This window comes from Coffea arabica, chromosome 5c, assembly GCF_036785885.1.
Source record: "Coffea arabica cultivar ET-39 chromosome 5c, Coffea Arabica ET-39 HiFi, whole genome shotgun sequence".
Lineage (NCBI taxonomy): Eukaryota > Viridiplantae > Streptophyta > Magnoliopsida > Gentianales > Rubiaceae > Coffea > Coffea arabica.
Window position 1 is genome coordinate 41390588 of NC_092319.1, and position 21765 is coordinate 41412352.

General features: G+C 37.3%; 1 protein-coding gene and 1 long non-coding RNA gene across 2 annotated transcripts; both read right to left on the minus strand.

The window, feature by feature from the left end:
• Positions 1–671: 671 nt before the first annotated feature.
• Positions 672–1367, minus strand: LOC113689478 (malonyl-coenzyme A:anthocyanin 3-O-glucoside-6''-O-malonyltransferase-like). The gene is made up of 2 exons (XM_027207248.1): positions 1088–1367; positions 672–1000 (listed from the first exon to the last, which is right to left on the minus strand). Exons 1-2 carry the CDS (start codon positions 1365–1367, stop codon positions 672–674), a joined length of 609 nt encoding a protein of 202 aa, XP_027063049.1.
• Positions 1368–3965: 2598 nt separating this feature from the next.
• On the minus strand, positions 3966–5073 carry LOC113689872 (uncharacterized). Its single transcript, XR_003448252.2, has 3 exons — positions 4841–5073; positions 4530–4566; positions 3966–4311 (listed from the first exon to the last, which is right to left on the minus strand). It is a non-coding gene; the product is annotated as an uncharacterized lncRNA (long non-coding RNA).
• Positions 5074–21765: the final 16692 nt, after the last annotated feature.

A 21765-nucleotide genomic window follows, 5' to 3' on the forward strand; every position in this document is an offset into this window, starting at 1 on the left:
AATAGCAGTAAAAGCATCCATTCTTGGCTTGGAAAGGGATAAATCAACCTCAATATCTCCATCTGATTCTCTACTCCCACTAAGAGAAATGGCCCCTGAAGTATCAATCGAAACGAACTCGAACTTTTTAGGCTTTCCCCATCCAAAATCCAGATTGTAATAGTTATACCTTGGTGAGCCAGCCACGGAAACAAGCCTGTCCAAATTTATACCCGCAGTATCCGGCAACCACTTGTCAGCATCGTCGAAGAGTGAATCATTGTTCTTCAATCTCTGATGAATGGCCTCCCCGCTTAACTCAACTGCAATTGGAAATCCTTCTTCTCCAATTAACTTTCCATTTTTTTCATTTTTCCTAATAAGTGTTTGGCAATTGCCAAAATAGTTGGAAGGTAAAGGTGGATCCATACGTCCTCTACAATCAGCCGTGCAACAAAAGTATTCCTCCACTTGTTCTCCACTTGGACCACGACATTTTACCAAGCAAGTCCAAACATGGGCACAAATTACCGTAAATGATGATAAATGAACTAATTGTGGCCGTTTTTGCCGGGCTAAGTTCTTGACTTTTTCAATATTGTTTCTGCTAATAACAAAAGATCTGCGAACTTTGTCTGTTTTGGTCGTAGGTTTTGTTGTAGTATCAGTAGAACTCTCATTTTGAAAAAACTTTAAGAAGACGACCCCTTGGTCCCGAAAAATTGAGTTAAGTCCCTTTGTGTCTTTGCTAGAGTTGCTGCAACATCATCTCTGTCGATATTATCTTCAAGACATTTGGAGCATAAAGCAGCCCACGTCTTCATAAATCTGAAAATGCTGCCGGCATCTCCGACAGTGTGGTGATTTGAGATTCCAATAGACATTCCACAGTCTGGAAATAATGTAACCTGAAGAGCAAGAACAGGGGTAATCCTGGCTGTGGATCCGGAATCATCCTCAGTAGATGGTTTCAATTCAGGAATCAGCGGATGAAAATCACAACAATTCCGTGCATGGTTTGCTGTAAGATAATTGAAATCAATCGTGGTACACTCGGCAATGATTAGTGCTAGTGAACTTCCATTTTTTTAAAGAATTTCGGGCGTGCCAGAATTTGAATTGGAAGGAACTATCAAATTCCCGGCTAGAGGAAGAAAAGGTTGGAGTGTCAAGGAGAGTGAATGTTCAAGCTTAGGAATAATGTGCTCGATGAAATGTGCTCTAGAGAGCTGAGGTACTTCATAAAGGACGAGGCGTTCAACAGGGGAAAAGTGCAACCAGAGCATATCAAGGAATGTTAAAGGGAGAGACATTGCAGTGGCCGCCGCAGACGACGGTGGCGACACTAGAGAATGCTTAAGCACGGTGACTGAATTTTCTGTAGCCATTTTGGTCTATAGTTGGCGAATTGATATATGAGCTCGTATTTGTGATCAAGACTAGAGGAGCACAGGCACGGGTGAATATAATATAGGGTTAATCACATTTTATCCCCTTAAAGAACAGTTTACCCCCTAACCTTTAATTTTGCTCACTTAACTCCCTTTAGGACAAAATTGCCCTTGCATTATTTTGACTTTTCATTTACCTTGTTTTTCTTTCTTTTATTTCTTTTTCTCTTTCTTCTTTATTTAATTCTTCCTCTTTCCCACAAAAATTTTAACCTTAATGATTGAAATTAAAAAAGAAAAATTGCAGAGATTTATCTTCTCCTTAAATGATTAAAAAAATATTCAAATCACTTTCCTAAAATAAAATTTTTTTAGCTTTTCAATTCTTTTAATTTTGGATTTTCCTTTTTCCTTTCTAGTTTCTCATTTTATTCTCAAGAAAATATCATAAAATGAAATTGTTTTCCTTTCTTTTATTTCTTTTTCTCTTTCTTCTCTCTTTCATCCTTCCCAATAAAAATTCCATTTCAACGAAAATTTTTGTTTTGAGTTTTTAATCGCATATTTCTAGGTGAAGATTTAAAAGGCATCAAAAACTAATTTTGATTTTTTGTATGATGCCACGTGTCACAAATTTCAATTGATGATTATTAATCAGGTCACAATTTCATCTTAAGATATTTTCTTGGAAATAAAATGAGAAACTAGAAAGGAAAGAGGGAAACCCAAAATTAAAAGAATTGAAAAGCTAAAAAAATTGTATTTTAGGAAAGTGATTTGAATATTTTTTTTAATCATTTAAGGAGAAGATAGATCTCTGCAATTTCTCTTTTTTAATTTCAATCATTAAGGTGAAAATTTTTGTGGGAAAGAGGAAGAATTAAATAAAGAAGAAAGAGAAAAAGACATAAAAGAAAAGAAAACAAGGTAAATGAAAAGTCAAAATAATGCAAGAGTAATTTTGTCCTAAAGAGGGTTAAGTGAGCAAAATTAAAGGTTAGGAGATAACTAAGAAATGGGGTATTCTTTAAGGGGATAAAATGTGATTAACCCTATAATATATATATATATATGTATGAGGGCAAAATGCCCCAGTGACCCTCAAATTATTATAAAATTTAACTTTTAGTCCTCAAATTATTAATTGATAAGTTTTACCTCTCTAACTAATTTAAACATATAATTCTAACCTTTCAGTCAACTTGAGTGGTTATGTTTAACAGATATAAAGGATTCATGGGATGTTAGTGGCGCTCAAACTATTACAAATTTTAACTTTTGACCTTATAATTATCAACTGATAAGTTCTAGTTCTCCAACTAATTAAAATGTATAATTCTACTCTTTCTATAAATTTGAGTAGTTATGTCGAACAGAAATTCTATTAATAAAAAATTTGGAATGTGCCCAACTGAGTGTTTGATATAGTGATATAAAGTTTGGAGAAATCTTACTAGAGAATTGATTATTTGAGAAATTTAGAAAGTTCAAACTTGGAAGTAAACCAAGACTTGTTGGAATGTTCCTAGAAATGAATTGTGCCATATTTATGTCATTAGGAGAAGCAAATGAACCCAATGGATTTGGAAGAACACCAAAAAATGAGTGAAATTCCAAATCAACTCAATTAATTCAAGTTGCCTCTCTTTGCTAGAATTTCTCTATTTAGGGTTTTGGTTTTAGGTTTTCAATTGATTTTGGTCAAATTCAACAATTGGAGATTTGGTAAATTAATTTATGAGTCAAATGGAGTAAAATAATTTTACCCCAACACATGTCCTGCAAAGATGAAAACACCTCTCGATTATTGCTTGGCCATGCACGTGGTGATTTTTTTGTTCAACATAAGGATTTAAATTGACAGAAGAGTTAGAATTATATGTTTTAATTAGTTGGAGGTGTAAAATTGATCAGTTAATAGTTGGAGGGTTAAAAGTTAAATTTTATAATAGTTTGAGAGCTACTGCTGTGCATATGCTGCTATTTTTGTTAAACATAATAGTTCAAGTTGATAGAAGGGTTAAAATTATATGTTTTAATCAATTAGAGGGTTAAAACTTGTCAATTAATAGTTAGAGGGTCAAAAATTAAATTTTATAATAGTTTGAGGGCCATTAGAACATTTACCCTATATATTATTAAGTGTCAATAATCTATATTTGCACCTATTCCTACTCTTAGGAAGGGGATAGACCCAGTTAGATCATTAGGAAGCGGAGGAAACTAAACCACTTTTAAACTAAAAGGATACCATTTAGCATTCGTTAAATTTAGAGAAGCCACGTGGAGTGACAATTGATGGGAAATAAAATTTGAAACCTTAACCTTTCATCCACAAAGTCCTTAAGTGCCTTTGTGGATGTCAACCGCCCTAAGGGGCCGTTGGATGGATGAAAAAAATAATTGGGATTGTTTCAGTCAAGTTTTGCCTAATTTTGTGCGGTTTGTAAATGTTTTTTTGCGTGATTTTATGTATAACTAGGTGTTGGACCCCGCGGGTGTCGCGGGGTGCCCATATTATCTTGTTGTTGAGTGTTAACTGATGATTTTTTTGTAAAGAAGATGTTTGTGTAAGAGATGGATTATAAACAGGAAAGTCGAAACCATGCATTTTTTATATATACATGATCATTGGGAATTGCAGCTTAATACAAAAGTTAGTTGTTATTTGTACAGAACAAAATTCTAGAAAGCTGCTGTGATTCGTAAACAAAAAGTACAATTTTTTGTTTTACATCCAACTGGAATGTAAATTATCTAGTTTAGTTTTTGATGCTTTGTGCTTTCAGAGAAATCTGCCTCAAGATTGCGCTTGATGGAGGATGAGGTCTCTAGCAGCTTTGGAGTTGGCAAGATTATCTTGCACGATCACGACGGCTTTTTTCTAAACGATATTCATCTTCTGAGGAAATTTACGTTTCCGACCCATATGCAATTGTAGCTAAAATTAAGAAAATTCTGTTATCCATGACATTCAACAATAACAATCACAAATCATCTAAAGTTTCTTGAAGCAGACAAAACAAGCGTGAATGAAAGAGATGATTTCCATTTAATAAGCAAAACGATAACAAACATAGAAGATAAAACACAACGAAGTAGAACAGACTAAGCACTAAGCAGATGAGGAACAAATAAGTAAAGGAGAGATTGCTTTACCTGAACAATAAGCTTCGAATAGGATGGTTGAGCTGAGCTGCATGGAATAAACCGATAAGATCACAGAAAAGATAAATATAACATGGAAGTAGCTAACATAAGAAAAGTCAGAGTCCATGCAAACTAAAAGCTTGCAACAAAGAGATGGAAATGATGGGGAAAAGAAAATGATAAAAGCATAACTTGAAGCATACGAAACAAAAATAAGCAAACACAGTGAAAGAGCAAAAAGTTCACCGAACGAACAATGTAATAAACAGCTATATTAGGCGCAAAAGTGGAGAAATACAGTAAAGGAAAATAGGCAGCACCTGATTGAAGTGAGCCAGAAGGAGGAAACTGGAAACAAAAATCACCAAAAGCTGGCACAAGATGGAGGCTTAATAGAAAGACGCCGGACAAAAGAGAAAGTCTAAGCAAAGAAACTGACGGTGGAAAAACTAATGTAAATATAGCACATAGAGTGCTTAACTATATAAAGAGCCTGTGCTTTGGTAAAAGCAAGCACATGCATGCATTAAATCTACGTAATGATTGCAAGTCCACTATGATAAAAGAACCAAACGAAGCAAGCATATCTATAATCACCGAACGAACCAAATATAGCTGTAATGCGTAAGCTGTAAGCACGTAAGATGAAATTTGACCCAGTGCAATCTGCAAGGTGTAATCTGTAAGCATGCAACACGTAAGGCAAAATTTGACAGAGTCAAAGGAGAATTGCGCCACGTAATATGAAAGTAACAGAAAAGAACCACGTAAGATCTGATGAGTAGCTTTAATTTAATAATCGAGCGAGTTTAATTTAATGGATTTAATAAGGTAGACAACTAATTATCATTTTGTATTAAGCACATATATGTTATGACATTCAATCTTATAGCTAACAATAGCTAACAAATTTTATCAATCTTATCTAAATCTCATCTCAAAACACCATAGCTTTAATTTAATAATTGCGTAGTTCAAATTTAATAATCGAGAGAGGTTGAGCACATTTATGCTATGCTACTCAATCTAAAAACACAATAGCTTTAATTTAATAATTGAGTAATTTTAATTTAATAATCAAGAGAGGTTGATGTAATGGAACAAAGCGACGCAATAGCTTTAATCCAACAAGTGGGCAGCTTTAATTTAATAATGAAGAGGGCTTGATTTAATCGAACAAAGCAGGGAGCAAGGGTGATTTAATAGAACAAAGCCGGACAATTGATTTATAACTTGTAACTGGAGCTTCACACCTTCACGGGCACAGATTGAGAGCAGAGGACGTTGACGGCTACATATTGGACCACAGGACAAAGAAGCACAAATCGAACAGCCAAATCATGATTTTTAATATAATTTTTGTAATGTAGTATGGATTTGTCATATTTTGTATTATTTTGAATGATTATGATTTTGATATGTTTTTCTATTGGTAGAGTAAGTAATTGTTTTGCAATTTTTTGGTATTTTTTTTGTTTACGGTATATTTATGTTTTGTCTAATTATGATTTGATTATTGGTTCTAATTAATTTTATGATAGCAAAAGTTGCGAGAAACTTGTAAAGAGTAATTTGGCAGGCAAAGTTGGTGATTTGTTTGCCTATCATAATTTTTTTTTTTTTATATATCGACGGATATAGTAGCTATGGATGGATACAGTCGCATTTTTTTTGTTTCTGAAATCCAAACACAATGAACCAACATAATACGGCAGACCATAAAAGATTTCACAAAAACCGTGAGAGGTCCAAGAAATCTGGGCAGGCATGTGCAGCAGGCAACGGGCCAACCAGTACTTGCAATAAAAAGACGGAAAAGGCCAAAATCTGCCGAGAAACAACAACGAAACCAGTGTAAAAGGGTCAAATTGGAATCAGACGACCAAAATTTAGAACCTGTGGGCGACAAGCATGAAACAGAGATGACCCCACAATGCCTTCCATCACACCTACAAAGACAAATGAAGACAAAATCAACGCTCAAATTACAAAATAACCAGCAGAATCACTGTAGCAAAGCCTTCCGCGCCTTATGTAGTTAGAGATTTATACTTCTAAGTTTTAATGTACGTGTGAATTTCGTTCAGGACATCTACTTAATACATGATAATAAATAATTATTTTGATGTATATTAAATCTTGTTAAAATTACACTAACAGACGTAACTAGACCAAATTCCAAGATGTCACTGTGCATCCGCCATTTTTTCCTACCACCTGATTACGACTTTGCGCGGCTCCTGCAGAGCAACTTTAATCTGCAGGGCTACCGTGCTTCTAATGTACCATCTGTTGAAAAAGCTGATAAATTTAGAAACCCCCTCAAAAGGTTCCTAAGAGTCTCACTCCCCTCCTCTAAGCTTTCCAAAATAATTAGAGATTTTTTTGACGGAATATTGGGTCCCAATTCTTATATCATTATAGGCAAAATGACTTAAATATCCATACAACTTAGCAGAGATTTTGCAATTATTTAGACAAATTCACTTAAGTCAGTTATAAATATGATTAATGTAATAAATGATAATTTATAAGTGCAAATAATATCCAAAATGTCATGAGAAAATGGGCGCCAAATTCAGGCACAATTTTCTGATTGATGCATATCATAGAAAGTTGCAAGGGCTAGTTTGGTTGCTAGTTTGGTTGCTTTTCTTGTAGTTTACCAATCAATTAATCTATCAGATATTAGTAGTTCTTATTGCTGCACTAAATGATGAAGCAACTGCTGTGTGGATGATTTGCAAGAATTTCACTCGAAATATCAAGACTAGCTAATTTTGATTACGTATAAAATCAACATTAATAAGCATGTTTTTCATATTTAGATTGGCTTATTAAATAGATCAAATTGTAGTAGAAACATTTAGTTCTGGATGGACCAATCCCCCATCCCTACACGTAACTTATTTGCTCCATGGACTGCCTAGATACCCTTGGTGTTGTTTGCTACAAATAAGCATGTTTCAAAAGCATTTGATTCGCCCTCAGCCATTTTGCATTTCCCCTCGGTGTTATCTGTGTATATGATGGAAAGATTCCTTTGTTTTCATGGGAGCATTTGTGGTTTTTCAAATTATCCAAATGTTAAAATAAATACTATAAAACTTTTGACATCAAACATAGGTGGAGAAAAAATTAAGGAAAAATTACAAAAAGGAAAAAGAAGAAAAAAGTATTTGAAAATAGAAAATTGAAAGAAAGTGCTTTTTTTCTGTATATACTGTCAGCGTTGTATGATTGATAATTATGCAAAATTTAAATTTAAAATTTAACTTTTGTACATATGTTATGGATCCAACGGGTAAGTGTATATACTGATAATATATATAAGATTTACTTCTATTTAAAAGGAATTAACAAAGATAAAGGAATTTATTCATATTAGGCAATCTTGGAATTCAAGTCAAATATTTTCTAGACTAATAAGAAGTTCAAGAAAAAAATTAAAAGAAAAGAAAAGAAAAACAAACACACATAATATAGGTTAATTTTCTTACAAGCATTTGTAGTTTATCAAATGATCCAAAATTTAAAATAAATGCTATAAAAGTTTTGACATCAAAAACAAGTTGAGGAAAAAAATTAAGGAAAACTTGAAAAATTAAAAAGAATGTGTGTGTATAGTGTATACACGCATGCGCGTCAACTTTTGCATTATACTTACTCTTACTCTCATCTTGATTTATTTAAAAGAGGATCTAGCTAGAAAAGGGGTTTGACGCTGTCTGGGACTGGCCTCGTCACAAACGTCAAGTAAGTTCAAATGACTTTTCTCCAGCGCACTTGACTGTGGCCATTATCAAGTTTTGATCTTACTAAGCCACTACTTTTTGACTACACAATCCATCAATTATCGTCCATATTATTGTGGCCCTAGGTCTCTAAAAGGATCTCAATTATCTGTCAGGAGCAGGGACGTAATTGCAATTGGAGCAAAAGTTTTAGGGGTGTTAGTGTAATTAGCTATGGAGCCAAAAACTATTAAAAGTAAGTTATAACTGAATTTGTTAACATCAGTTCATTGCACGGGAATTCTGCATCAATTGGATTCGGATCCATCATTGGAGTTGTATAAATCCAAGACAATGTAATGGATTTGACAACAAGAAATACAATCACAATTTTTCTCCCAAATTCTTATTTCCTCTCTCTCTCTCTCTCTCTCTCTCTCATCTCTTCCCTTCCTTTCTGTTCTTTTCTTCTTCATTCAAATCTCCCCTGAATCTGCTGGTCACATTTCCTTCTCAATTCTACTTTGGAAAGGCCTGACAAATTGGTATTAGAGCTGACGATCCTTCGGCAGCTTAGAGATCAACCAATGGTAGAGAGCACACGCTTCAAAACCTTAGAAGATCATCTCCGGAAGCAGGAACTCAAGTTGCAGGATGTCATGGAGGATATAAAGAACATATAGCTGCAAGTAAGGAAGAAATGGCAGGCAGGGACAAGAGATTGGATACAATCGCGCTAGGCATGGATCAGAAGTTTGAGGCACTCAGTTCAATGATGAAGACACTACTGAGCATGGAGAAAAGTGCAGAAGAAGAAGGCAAAGCTGGCAGAGATCATACACCATTACTACCCCACACCTCCCATCCACCAGAGGCTGAACTTGGGAGCAGATGAGGAAGCTAGAAGTTGCGAGTTCTTGGGTAAGATTCCTGGCTATAATCCTCCAAAAATTGAGTTACATATGTTTAGTGGGGAAAATCCAAGGGAATGGATCAGAAAATGTAACAAGTACTTCCTGCTGAATAAGGCAACCAAGGAACATAAATTGCTGATAGTAGAGATGTCTTTAGAAGGTAGAGCTGATAATTGGTTCTAGGGAATCAAATTAGAAAAACCAAGGCTAACATGGGGGGAATTTGGGGAGCTGCTCTGTCAGAGATTCAAAAGGATCATGCTGTAGTGATATTTTAGTGATGTGAAACCCCGATCTAGACAACCAAAACACCATGGTTTAGGCAGCGGAAATTTGACCCAACTAATCCCTAGTAGTCACGAACAATTTTGATATTATCTCAACCCGTCACTACTCGAATTAACGAACCAAATTGGAGGTAGTAGAACGCCACAATTAAGGAGATACTCGATTGATAAGTTCAGGTGAATAACTTGAGAAGATTCTCAAGTATTCAAAGGAAACTCTCTTGCCAGAGAGAAAGTGAAAAATTCACTAATTGTATTTAATAGTCAAAAAACTGATCCCAAACAAAGAGGAAGTGGGGCTATTTATAGTCATTACAAGCATTAACCCTAATCCAAAAGTTGACCAAACTACCCTACATACTTAAGAAAAATTTTGGGCCTTACTTACTAACAAATGGACCGCAATTAAATTAGCTTAATTACCTAGACTCTCTAAAGCAAGAAATAACCAAAATCAACAAGGAAAATCAAATAATCCTACTAAACTCAAGCATTCGTGCAATCAACTAGTCTTCACTTGAATCTTCCAATTTCCCATGTGCTTGAATGGGTCTTGGTCTTTATATTCTCATTATTCCCCTCCTCTTAAAGGCGATTTGTCCCCAAATCATGACTCTCTTACAAAACAAAAGTGATGAGAGCATGTGTATAGTCACCAAGCAGCCTGCATGTCGCCGTCTTAAGCGAAGAATGATCATGACATCCTTGTGTGGAATAAGGACAACTCGTGGTGGTGGTAGATACATGTTGCGGACAGCAAGATTTCCATGAATGGTCACACAAGCGACGTCTCAATCCTATGGGTGGATCGTGAGCGGACGCCCGGTGAACCAAGGTTTGGTTGGGCTGCGAGTTGTACGCATCAAGACGTGCAAAAACTGCATCAAATGCCAATGTAACTCGACTAGTGTTGGTTGGAATTACTTGTCCAGCACTCTCTTCGCAGATCTCTATGGTTGCGGGTATTGCATACTGCAAGATGAAGGATATCTGACCACGAACAACCTGCACAAATGAAAACACGTTAAACACCACAATGATGAGAATATAAAGACCAAGAGCCATTCAAGCACATGGGGAATTGGAAGATTCAAGTGAAAACTAGTTGATTGCACGAATGCTTGAGTTTAGTAGGATTATTTGATTTTTCTCGTTGATTTTGGTTATTTCTCTTTTTAAAAAGTCTAGATAATTAAGATAGTTTAATTGCGACCCATTTGTTAGTAAGTAAAACCCAAAATCTTTCTTAAGTATGTAGGGTAGTTTGGTCAACTTTTGAATTAGGGTTAATGCTTGTAATGGCTATAAATAGCCCCACTTCCTCTTTGTTTGGGATCAGTTTTTTGACTATTAAATACAATTAGTGAGTTTTCACTTTCTCTTTGGCAAGAGAGTTTCCTTTGAATACTTGAGAATCTTCTCAAGTTATTCACCTGAACTTATCAATCGAGTATCTCCTTGATTGTGGCGTTCTACTTCCTCCAATTTGGTTCGTTAATTCGAGTAGTGACGGGTTGAGATAATATCAAAATTGTTCGTGACTTCTAGGGATTAGTTGGGTCAAATTTCCGCTGTCTAAATCATGGTATTTTGGTTGTCTAGATCGGGGATTCACATCTGTTGGTACCAGAGCTAGTCGACAACCACCAGGTTATATCTTTTTTTTTCCTCTTCATTTATTTCGAGTCATATATGTTTAAAAAAATTTATTACTGTTCACCGTTACTGTTCACCGTTACTGTTCATCCGAATACAAATCTGTCCAGCCTTGTTGTTTGTGTTATCCAACTTGTTTACTTGATTTTCAAATCTGAATTTTGGCAAAATTTGTTGGAATTTTGTGAATTTTGAAGAGAACTTACAATAATCTTGAGCTTCTTGCATTCTTGATCACAATCTTGAAATTTCTGAAGTTCCTGACAACTTCCTTGAAAGTTCTTGAAAGATTTTGGAGTTCTTGGTAGTTATTATTTGTGGACTTCCTTGTTTTGTGTCGTGGTTGATAGTTGTAGTCAAGAAAAAAAAACAGAAAATAAAAACGAAAAGAAAAAGAAAGAAAAGAGAAATCGGTTGGCAAGAAAAAAAAAGGAAAGGAAAGAAAGTGGCAACCGAATTGTTTTGAATAGGGGACCAAATCTGATTTGTGCAATCTTTCTTGGAGTAGAATTTGGAAGTTACCTAAAGGTTGTTTCAAGAAGGTTACCAAAAGTTGTTTCAAGAAGGTTACCAAAAGTTGTTCAAGAGGAAAAGGATTTTCAAAGGGTTTTCAAAAACTAACTTGTTTCCAAAATCAATTAGGAAATTAAGTAAAGCATTTGGATAACTCTTTGTACTCATTTGGACACTCTCTCTCCTACTTTTTTTAGGAAACTTTCCCAAACTTTCTCATCCATTTTTTTTTTTTAAAAATTTTCCTAAATTCTCTCATCCATTTTTTTAGGAAACTTTCCTAACTTCTCTCATCCATTTTTTAGGAAACTTTCCTAAAATCTCTCATCCATTTCTTTTGGAAACTTTCCTAAAGTCTCTCATCTATTTTTAGGAAACTTTCCTAAATTCTCTCATACATTTTTAGGACCTTTCCTATATTCTCTCATCCACTTTAGGAAACTCTCCTATATTCTCTTCCTAGATTTTAGGAACACTCTCCTACATTTTCTCCTATATTTTCTCCTAGTTTTTAGGAACACTTCCCTACACTTTCTCCTACATCTCCGTGATTACTCTTGAGGAAGAAGTTGGTGACAATTATTTGGGCTTGAGCAGCATTTCTCAAACTACCTAACCCAACAGGTAAAGGTGTTTGGTAAGTCCATTGGAGCGCTTTGAGTGACATACACGAGGGCGAGTGGATACACGTAAGGGAGCGTGAAAGGCAATATCTTCGGTTTCGTTGCTAATTTTTTGCAGGTTCCCTCATACGTCATGGCGAGTATAAGACGCATAAAAACTAGCCCACAACATTGTCTTCCTGATCCTAAGGGAGTCAAAGAAGTGGCATTACGTGGTGTAGATGAGCAATTGGATCTCGTCAAATCTCAGTTGCTTGGTTGGTTTTATACTCGTTGCGGTGTCAAAGATAAAATTTGTAACTTGGCCATTGATGGTAGTTGTGAAGTCAATCTTGCAAGTGCTATCATGGTTGAGAAATTAAATCTTCCAACCATTGATCATCTTCAACCGTACAAGTTGACGAGCACTCATGGGGATGTTTGGGTTACTAAGCACACACTTGTACCTATTCAAATCGGCAAATATATGGATGAGGTGTTGTGTGATGTAGTCCTAATTCAAGTGACACATGTGTTGTTAGGCAAAGCATGGATGTCGAGGCGAGAAATTAAAATTGATGGACATACTAATAAGTATTCCTTCGTATTTAATAGTCGTCGTCTTGCACTTGTATCACTTACTTATGACCAACTTTGTATTGATCTAGCATGCATGAAAAGTGAGCTTGAGCGTTATAGAATGGAGAAAAAGCTAGATGAGGGAATTGTGCCTGCAGAGGTAAAACCCGAGAAAGTTGAAAGTAATGAGATAAAAGGGTCAGCTGTTGAACTAGAAAAAGAGATGGAAAAATCTAATGACATGGGTGGTAAAAGGAAGAAAGAAGAGAAAGTGGGCTGATCTTAAGTAACCCGGTGAAGGCCTATTATTTTCTTAACAAACTTACCTTTGCTTTGTTTAGTATTTCTTCTTTTATACAGATCAAGCAAAGGCAAGTTGAGCTGATCTTGGTGTGTTCCATTCCAAAATCAATTGTAGACGTTGTAAGCCTCCATGGAGTTGGTACTCCAAGAGTTAAACCCCCTTGGTATCCATTCATGGAACAATGTCAACTCAAATCAGTCCACACCAAAGGGGAGTTGATTCGAGCTCATCTTGAAGGGAACACTCCATATTTTAGGGATGGTTGTGTACCAAGGGTTCGTTTAAAGAACAAGTACCTCAATGACCATTATAATTTTCGTCTTGCTCTTAGTCCACATGCAGCTCCAACATCACCAAATCCACCTTGGTGCCTTGCAAGTGTGTTCGAGCCGGAGTTCAATTTCACGGGATATATTTCATACCACTTTGAGGACCCTTACCTTATGACCACAAACAATAAAGTTGAGCATACATTGAAGATGGTTTGTGAGAGTCAAGGTTCGACGAGGGTTATTTTTCAACTTAGCACATGGGCTTTGCATTGGATGCCATCTGTAACCATCATAACAAGATTGAGTCGAAGGCATGTAACTCGTCTTGTCACCATTCGTGCTTCAATTTGTGGGCAAATTGCTTTTAAGAGGAGGGGAATGATGAGAATATAAAGACCAAGACCCATTCAAGCACATGGAGAAATGGAAGATTCAAGTGAAAACTAATTGATTGCACGAATGTTTGGGTTTAGTAGGATTATTTGATTTTCCTCGTTGATTTTGGTTATTTCTCGTTTTAAAAAGTCTAGGTAATTAAGATAGTTTAATTGCGGCCCATTTGTTAGTAAGTAAGGCCCAAAATCTTTCTTAAGTATGTAGGGTAGTTTGATCAACTTTTGGATTAGGGTTAATGCTTGTAAGGGCTATAAATAGCCCCACTTCCTCTTTGTTTGGGATCAATTTTTTGACTATTAAATACAATTAGTGAGTTTTCACTTTCTCTTTGGCAAAAGCGTTTCCTTTGAATACTTGAGAATCTTCTCAAGTTATTCACATGAACTTATCAATCGAGTATCTCCTTGATTGTGGCGTTCTACTACCTCCAATTTGGTTCGATAATTCGAGTAGTGACGGGTTGAGATAATATCAAAATTGTTCGTGACTTCTAAGAATTAGTTGGGTCAAATTTTCGCTGCCTAAGCCATGGTGTTTTGGTTGTCTAGATCGGGGGTTCACATCATTTAGAGGAATTCAATAAGGTACTTCCTGCTAAATAAGTACTTCCTGCTGAATAAGGTAACCAAGGAACATAAAGTGCTGGTAGTAGAGATGTTTTTAGAAGGTAGAGCTGATAATTGGTTCCAGGGAATCAAATTAGAAAAACCAAGGCTAACATGGGGGGAATTTGGGGAGTTGCTCTGTCAGAGATTCAAAGGATCATGCTGTAGAGATATTGTACAGGAATTCAATAAACTGCAGCAGATGAGTACAGTAGAGGTCTACCAGGAAAAGTTTGAAGAGTTAAAGACATTGATGCTAATTCAGAATCCAAGCCTTAGTGAAGAATACTCCATTTCCAGTTTCACTAGTGGTCTCAAGGAGGAGATTAAACCTATGGTGAGAATGCTCAAGCCAAATACTCTTTTTTGGAGTTATGGAGGTGGCTCATTTGCAGGAACAGGCTCTCAGGTTACATGGAAGGACAGTCAAAGATGGCAACAAGGTGATGGCTGAACCAAAGTTTGGGATGTACAGGCATCCAATCTCTGCCGATGGAGGGATTAGTACTTACAAGCTACCACAGAACAACATACCTAGGGTAGTTCCCAAAAATCCAGACAAGAGTCCAGAATTTAAGAGACTATCCCCTCAGGAACTGCAGTTCAGAAGGAGTAATGAACTGATGTTAACAAATTCAGTTATAACTAACTTTTAACAGTTTTTGGCTCCATAAACTAATTACACTAACACCCTTAAAACTTTTGCTCCAATTGCAATTACATCCCTGCTTCTGACATTATCGTCCATATCATTGTGGCACTAAGGGTCTGTTTGATAACAAAAAATAGTGCTGAAACTGAATCTTTTCAGACATTCTGATGGTTTGATTGTTTGACATATGAAAATTCATCTGTTGAATTTGTTAACTAGTGCTGAACTTGTGTGTATTTTTTTCAGCACAAGAATCCTAACCGAATGCTTAGTTTTGATAAGAATCAATAGAATTACTTCAACTATTGATAGGTTGCAATTTTATCATTTATTTTATTATTAATTCTCCCTATTACTTGACCTGATGTGAATTAATTATTAGATTCTACTCACTTTTCGTAATTTATATTTATTTCAGGGAGTAGAACAAAAATATCACAATAAAGGCCAATTTGACAGTTATCGGGAAAGAGTTCACATAGCAGGCAATCGAGGGCATTTTTGGAATAAGGAGATACAAGTCTTTGTTTAGTAATTCGCAGAGGGCAGCATTAAAAGGAGGAACGCAGGGCTGAAGTGAGGAGTCTTCTTCTTCCTCCCCTGGAGGGAGCCGCCGCGCAGAGGCCAGAGGGGCTATGTGGCTTCCTTAGTTTTTCGTCTTTTAGCTTAGCTTGTCTTTAACTTTTTCTTCTTAGCTTTTGGGTAGTTATTCTCCACGGATGGCAGGAGGAATTGGAGTTTCTCCTTTGACTTTTCCGCATGGTCCTTGAATAGTTTCTCCCTTCTTCGTATGTCAGACGCATTGAAACAACCTATTGCTTCTTGTAATTTGCTTTCGCCTTGAATAGAACGAATTGAGTTTTCCTGACTCTTGGGCACAATGGCCGTAGCTTTTGCTTTAATTTGGTGTGGATTTTGTTCATTAATTATGAACTAATCTCCTCACTCTAGTCAAGGGACAACGGATGCTTTGGGTCGCCTAAAACTGTGAGATCGATTTAATTTAATCTTTTTCTTTTATTTATTGGTATCCGCATATTTCTTGGTTGCTATGTTTATGGTTATTTAATTAATTGATTGTCTTGGATCCAGATAATTAGTTGATTGGATACTCTATTGTCAATTAGGGCATTAAATCCGTAATTGTTTAATTGCTCTAAAATAGTGGCAACTGGCATAATTAGACTTGTGTCAGGGGAATACGCGGGCTAATCTAAAATAACCCTGGTAGTGCGTTATTTGATTAGAATAGGGCTCCTCTAATACGTCATGCAATTGGGGAATTAAATTCTATGGGCGTACCTAGGATTATTTCTCAATTAGAGCAGTGATTAACGGGCGTACCTTAATCATCGACACAGTAAGGAGGGGTTGACTGTCATCGCTTGTTTGGCAGTTATAACCTATTTATTAGTAAATAATTGGAATTGCCTTTGCTTATCGATGATCAATTAGGTGAACCATTGGTGAAGTTATTCCTTGGTTAGATCTTTAATTATCACTCATTTGGTTTTAGTAATTTGTCATTTAATTTCTAGTTGGCTATTTTATTTTTATTATTTTACTTTTAGTTGGATTGCTTAAATTGTCACCCCTGAGATAAAAACACCCCCTTTGTCACTGTGAATTTGAAAAGGAACAATTACTCCCAGTCCCTGTGGATTCGACCCTGCTCACCACTATCTACAGAAATTATTTTTAGTTTGAGCAGGTTTTATTATTGCACAGGCCTCGACAACCTGTCAATTTTTGGCGCCGTTGCCGGGGACTGGCGCTAGTTATTTGTTTCTTTTTAAGTTCATCTTGTTTTCATTTTTTTTTATAGTTTATGGCTGCTAGCATTCCATATTTTGATGATAGACCGGACTTTGTTCCTGAATGGGGTTATGAGACTCATGTTCTTCCTAATGATCAATGGGCTGTTGCAAATTGTGGAACTTATTTTGACTCAAGTTATTCAACTGACACATACCCCGCATTTCAAGACAATCTAAGTGCTCCAATTGATACTTTCGGAGATTTTCCACCCCAATATCAAATGCAGTATGACCCTTATTCAAACGGGTATGATCAAGGATGGTTGGATAATTCCAGTTTTGATTATGCGACCGGGCCAATGGATTTTCAACAGCAAGAGTCTCAACAACCATCGTCCCTGTCAGGGTACCAGCAGCAATACCAACCCCGACCACCTCCGCCCCCAAGCTCTGGTCCATCTTTGGAGGAGATGATAAAACAAGTGATGACAAACATGGCGCAAAATCAGCAAAGGACGGAGGCAATTCTTATGCAAAATCAACAAAGGACGAACTCCGAAATGCAGGATATAAGGAATCAGATAAGTCAAATGGCTACAACAATCAATCGTTTGGATTCCCAGAACCAAGGTGAATTGCCATCTCAACCTGAGTTGAACCCGAAGAATGTCAGCGCCATGACCTTGAGGAGTGGCAAAGAGGTTCAAGGGCCTGAGCCTGTGATCCCTAAGGACAAGGATGAGGAGATGCAAGAATGTCAAAATGAGAAATCTACAGATGCAGTTGAAAAAGAAGCCGAAAATGAAGAAATGGAACCCCAACCGCAACCCATTGAAGTGAAAGAATCCAGTGAAGAATCATCAAATGTGGTGACACCACCTCCATTCCCTAACCCGCATTTTCTTAACTTTTATTCCATGATTTCTGTTAATGAGATTGATTTTGTTATACCGGAAGTTTTTGAGTCTCATGGCAGAAATAAATTAAGAGTAGCTATGGTCAAATATCTTGAACCGTTGAGTGCTCTTGATGGAGGGGTGGAGGAAAAATTGAGATCACTGCTTGATTATTTGGCACCATCAACTAATCCATGGAAGACCGTAGCTCGTGTGCTCAAAGATTACTCCATCTATGAGGGTTACCAGGATCATATAGAGGATGAAGCATTAAGACGAGTTACACGATTTTATCCTCCATGAACAAAACATGATAACGTCTAGCCAAAGACATTAAAGAAAGGCGCTCATTGGGAGGCAACTCAATTGTTTCTTTTAGTTGTTTGTTGGTTTCGTGTCATAGTTTGAATCTGTTTTCCTTGAATTTGACTGATTTTGGGTGTTAATTTTCGTTTTTGCTGATTTCTAGGTGACCTTCACTCATGACGCGCCCGCGTGGCGACGTGCGGGAAGCTCACGATCAGGAATTTCTGAAACTTCTGGGAGATCTCTTGGCCTCATGATGCGCCCGCGTAATGATGTGCAGGAAGCTCACGATCAGAAATTTCTGAAACTTCTGGGAGCTCTCGTGCTCTCTTGACGTGCCCGCGTCACGTTCGCGGGAAAGGTAAGATTCAAAAAAAAAAAAAAACAAAGAGAATTTTTCTTATCACCGTAGCTTTAGTTTCCAAAATTCAAAAAAAAAATTTTAAAAAAAAAATTGATTCCCGTAGAAAAAAAAAGAAAAAAAAACAAAAAAAAAAGAAAGAAAAAAATATTTCTCACCGTAGCTCCAATGGAGCCTAAAAAAAAAAAAATTTTTTTTTCTTTTTCCTTCTTTTCTTTTCTTTCTTTTTCTTTCTTTCTTTTTTCTTTTTCTTTCTTTCTTCTTTCTTCTTTCTTCTTTCTTTCTTCCTTCTCCCCTGCTCTCTCTCTGTTGTCCGAATCCCTTTTGCCCGCCGCCCACTCGCGCCGTCCACCTCACTGACGCCACCACCTCGCGTCTCGCGCGAAGAACCAGCCAGCCACCCACTTCGCACCTCGCCACCCGCCGCTGCTGAAGCTCCATCGCCGCCGACGCTGCCCATCTTCCTTCCACACGCAGCTCCTTCCTCACGAAACCCAGCTGCCCTGCGCACGAAGCTCCACCGCCGCACGGCCAGGCAGCCGTGCCTCCCTCCAGCTCCTCTGAGCTTCACTGCGCGCCACCACCGCAGCCACCACCAGCTCGATCTCACCGCGGCAGCGCGCCGTCCCTCTCATCTTCGCAACTACCACATCGCCGCCCGACCTGCCGGCAGCCACGCGAAGGCCCAGCGCAGCTCCGCGCACCCACAGCCACTAGATCTGCCGCCTGCAGCTCCACCTCTTCCTCCATTTCCTCCACTTCCACCACAACCGCCCCACCGCCGGCCGTTTGCGTCGCTCTCTCTCACCCCAGTTCCGCAACACTACTTGCTGCTCTGTCCTCCAACTGCCGAGGTACTGGTGGAGGTATTTGGATTTCATTCCTCAATTTCACATATTGATTAGTGATGTTTCGGATTTTCCACGGTTGGCTTTGTTGATAGTTGGAGTTTATTGTCTCAATTGGTGATTTCCGCCAGTGGTACTGGTTGGATTATTTTTGCTTGAACTGCTATTTCTCTTGGGTTGGGGTCAATTGTGCAATTATTTGGCCATCTGGAGCCATTTGTTGGGACGTTGGGTGGGCTGCTTTCCTATGATTGTTTGTTAACTTTGGGGTCACTTTGAACCTCCCGTTGCTTATGGACATTGCTTGAATTGCTGGGCACTATTCTGCTTGAATTGCTGGAGAACTCGCTGAGGTTTCTTTTGGGATTGTGATTGAGTTATTTCTGAAAATTGCTTGTTGAATTAGAAAACCTGGCCACTTGAATTACTTGTTGAGGTTGGTAGAATTTCATTTAATTGTTGGGGGCATCTTGGTGATTGGTTAATATTGCTATTCTGGAGACCATTGTCTGTGACTTCGGTGGCCGGGGTTCCCACCTGGTGGATTAGTACATACTTGGGGTTTTTGCTTTACTACTGTTCTACTCTGCTATAGCAATTTCATTGATTTTGGACTATATTTTACCCCCAGTGGTACTGGTGGAAATATTTTCAATTGAATTTGGTACCTCTATTTGGTTGGCTGAGTTAGTATTGTCAAATATCTAAGTTGTCATTGTTGAAATTGCTGATTTTAAGTTAAGGCATTAACTGGCCAACTGGAGCCATTTTTTTTTTTTTTTTTTTTGAGATTTTGGGTGGACAGAGTTTTGCATTTGCTGGTTGAATTGAGTTGAGATGTCTCAGACCTTGGCCGTGTACTTCTACCACATTGGTTTCCTCCACCGCCCCCGCCTACCTCTTGGCCACTCAAAGAGGGAAGTTTCGTTGTCCTCTTCACTTTTATTACTTTATTACCTTCATTGAGGACAATGTAGGATTTAGGTGTGGGGGGGGAGCAGTTATGGTGCTGGTGTCTTTCGTTTATTTTCTTTTTCTTCTTTTAGTGATTGGCTCGTAAATGCATGCCAAGGTTTGATGTTGGATTATTGCCTCTATTTTTACTTTTGTCAAGTTTTAATAATAAAAGGGTGTCAAGTTAATGTGGTTGAATCCAAAAACATCTCTTTGGTGAATATCAATGATTGTTTTACTCTTATAATTTTTGGTTAACTTTCCTAGGCATAAGGAATGATTATTGGCATTTTCATGTGAATTGGTCCGGTTATTAACCTTAGTTCTCCATATGTAAAATTGAGGCCAGCGGCTGCAAATTTTCTTTTGATTTTTGTGTTATTTTGAATTTTTGGTTTTATTTGGCTGTGAGTAAGAGTTGACTGTACTCCGCTAGTATTTACTACCGAGTAACCGGGGATCTTCACCAAAAGTGTCGACTCTCGCGTCAAAAGGTAGTAATTCCTATGAGTACGTGGTCACGTGGCGATAGAAACTGAGTAACCGGGCTCCTTCATCTGGCCAATGTTGGAGTTCGCGTCAAAAAGCTCTAATGGCTAGCGACTAAGTCTTTTGTTACTATTGAAAAGAAGAAAAAAAAAGAAAAAAAAAAGAGAGAAAAGTAAAAAAAATGTGAAAAAAAAAGTGAAGGTTGTGTTAGTGTGTAATAAAAGTCAGCTTGCCGAATTATGGATTTAATGTTGAGATTTTGGTTAATAGTTGGACCATTTACTGATAAATGTTATGCGTCATTCCTTTTTCTTAGATTAGTTAACCTGAAATTAGAGAAATTTGTGGTTTAGAAGCTAACCGAAGTGATATTTCCTGGATTTGATCATTGATGCTTGATTATTATTTTTCTTGGTATCTTGGCAATTTGGTAGATAGAGCAAGGGCCATGATCACATTTTGGTATCTGTTTACTATTTTTATGCTTGAGGACAAGCATGGTTTAGGTGTGGGGGAAATTGATAGGTTGCAATTTTATCATTTATTTTATTATTAATTCTCCCTATTACTTGACCTGATGTGAATTAATTATTAGATTCTACTCACTTTTCGTAATTTATATTTATTTCAGGGAGTAGAACAAAAATATCACAATAAAGGCCAATTTGACAGTTATCGGGAAAGAGTTCACATAGCAGGCAATCGAGGGCATTTTTGGAATAAGGAGATACAAGTCTTTTTTTGGTAATTCGCAGAGGGCAGCATTAAAAGGAGGAACGCAGGGCTGAAGTGAGGAGTCTTCTTCTTCCTCCCCTGGAGGGAGCCGCCGCGCAGAGGCCAGAGGGGCTATGTGGCTTCCTTAGTTTTTCGTCTTTTAGCTTAGCTTGTCTTTAACTTTTTCTTCTTAGCTTTTGGGTAGTTATTCTCCACGGATGGCAGGAGGAATTGGAGTTTCTCCTTTGACTTTTCCGCATGGTCCTTGAATAGTTTCTCCCTTCTTCGTATGTCAGACGCATTGAAACAACCTATTGCTTCTTGTAATTTGCTTTCGCCTTGAATAGAACGAATTGAGTTTTCCTGACTCTTGGGCACAATGGCCGTAGCTTTTGCTTTAATTTGG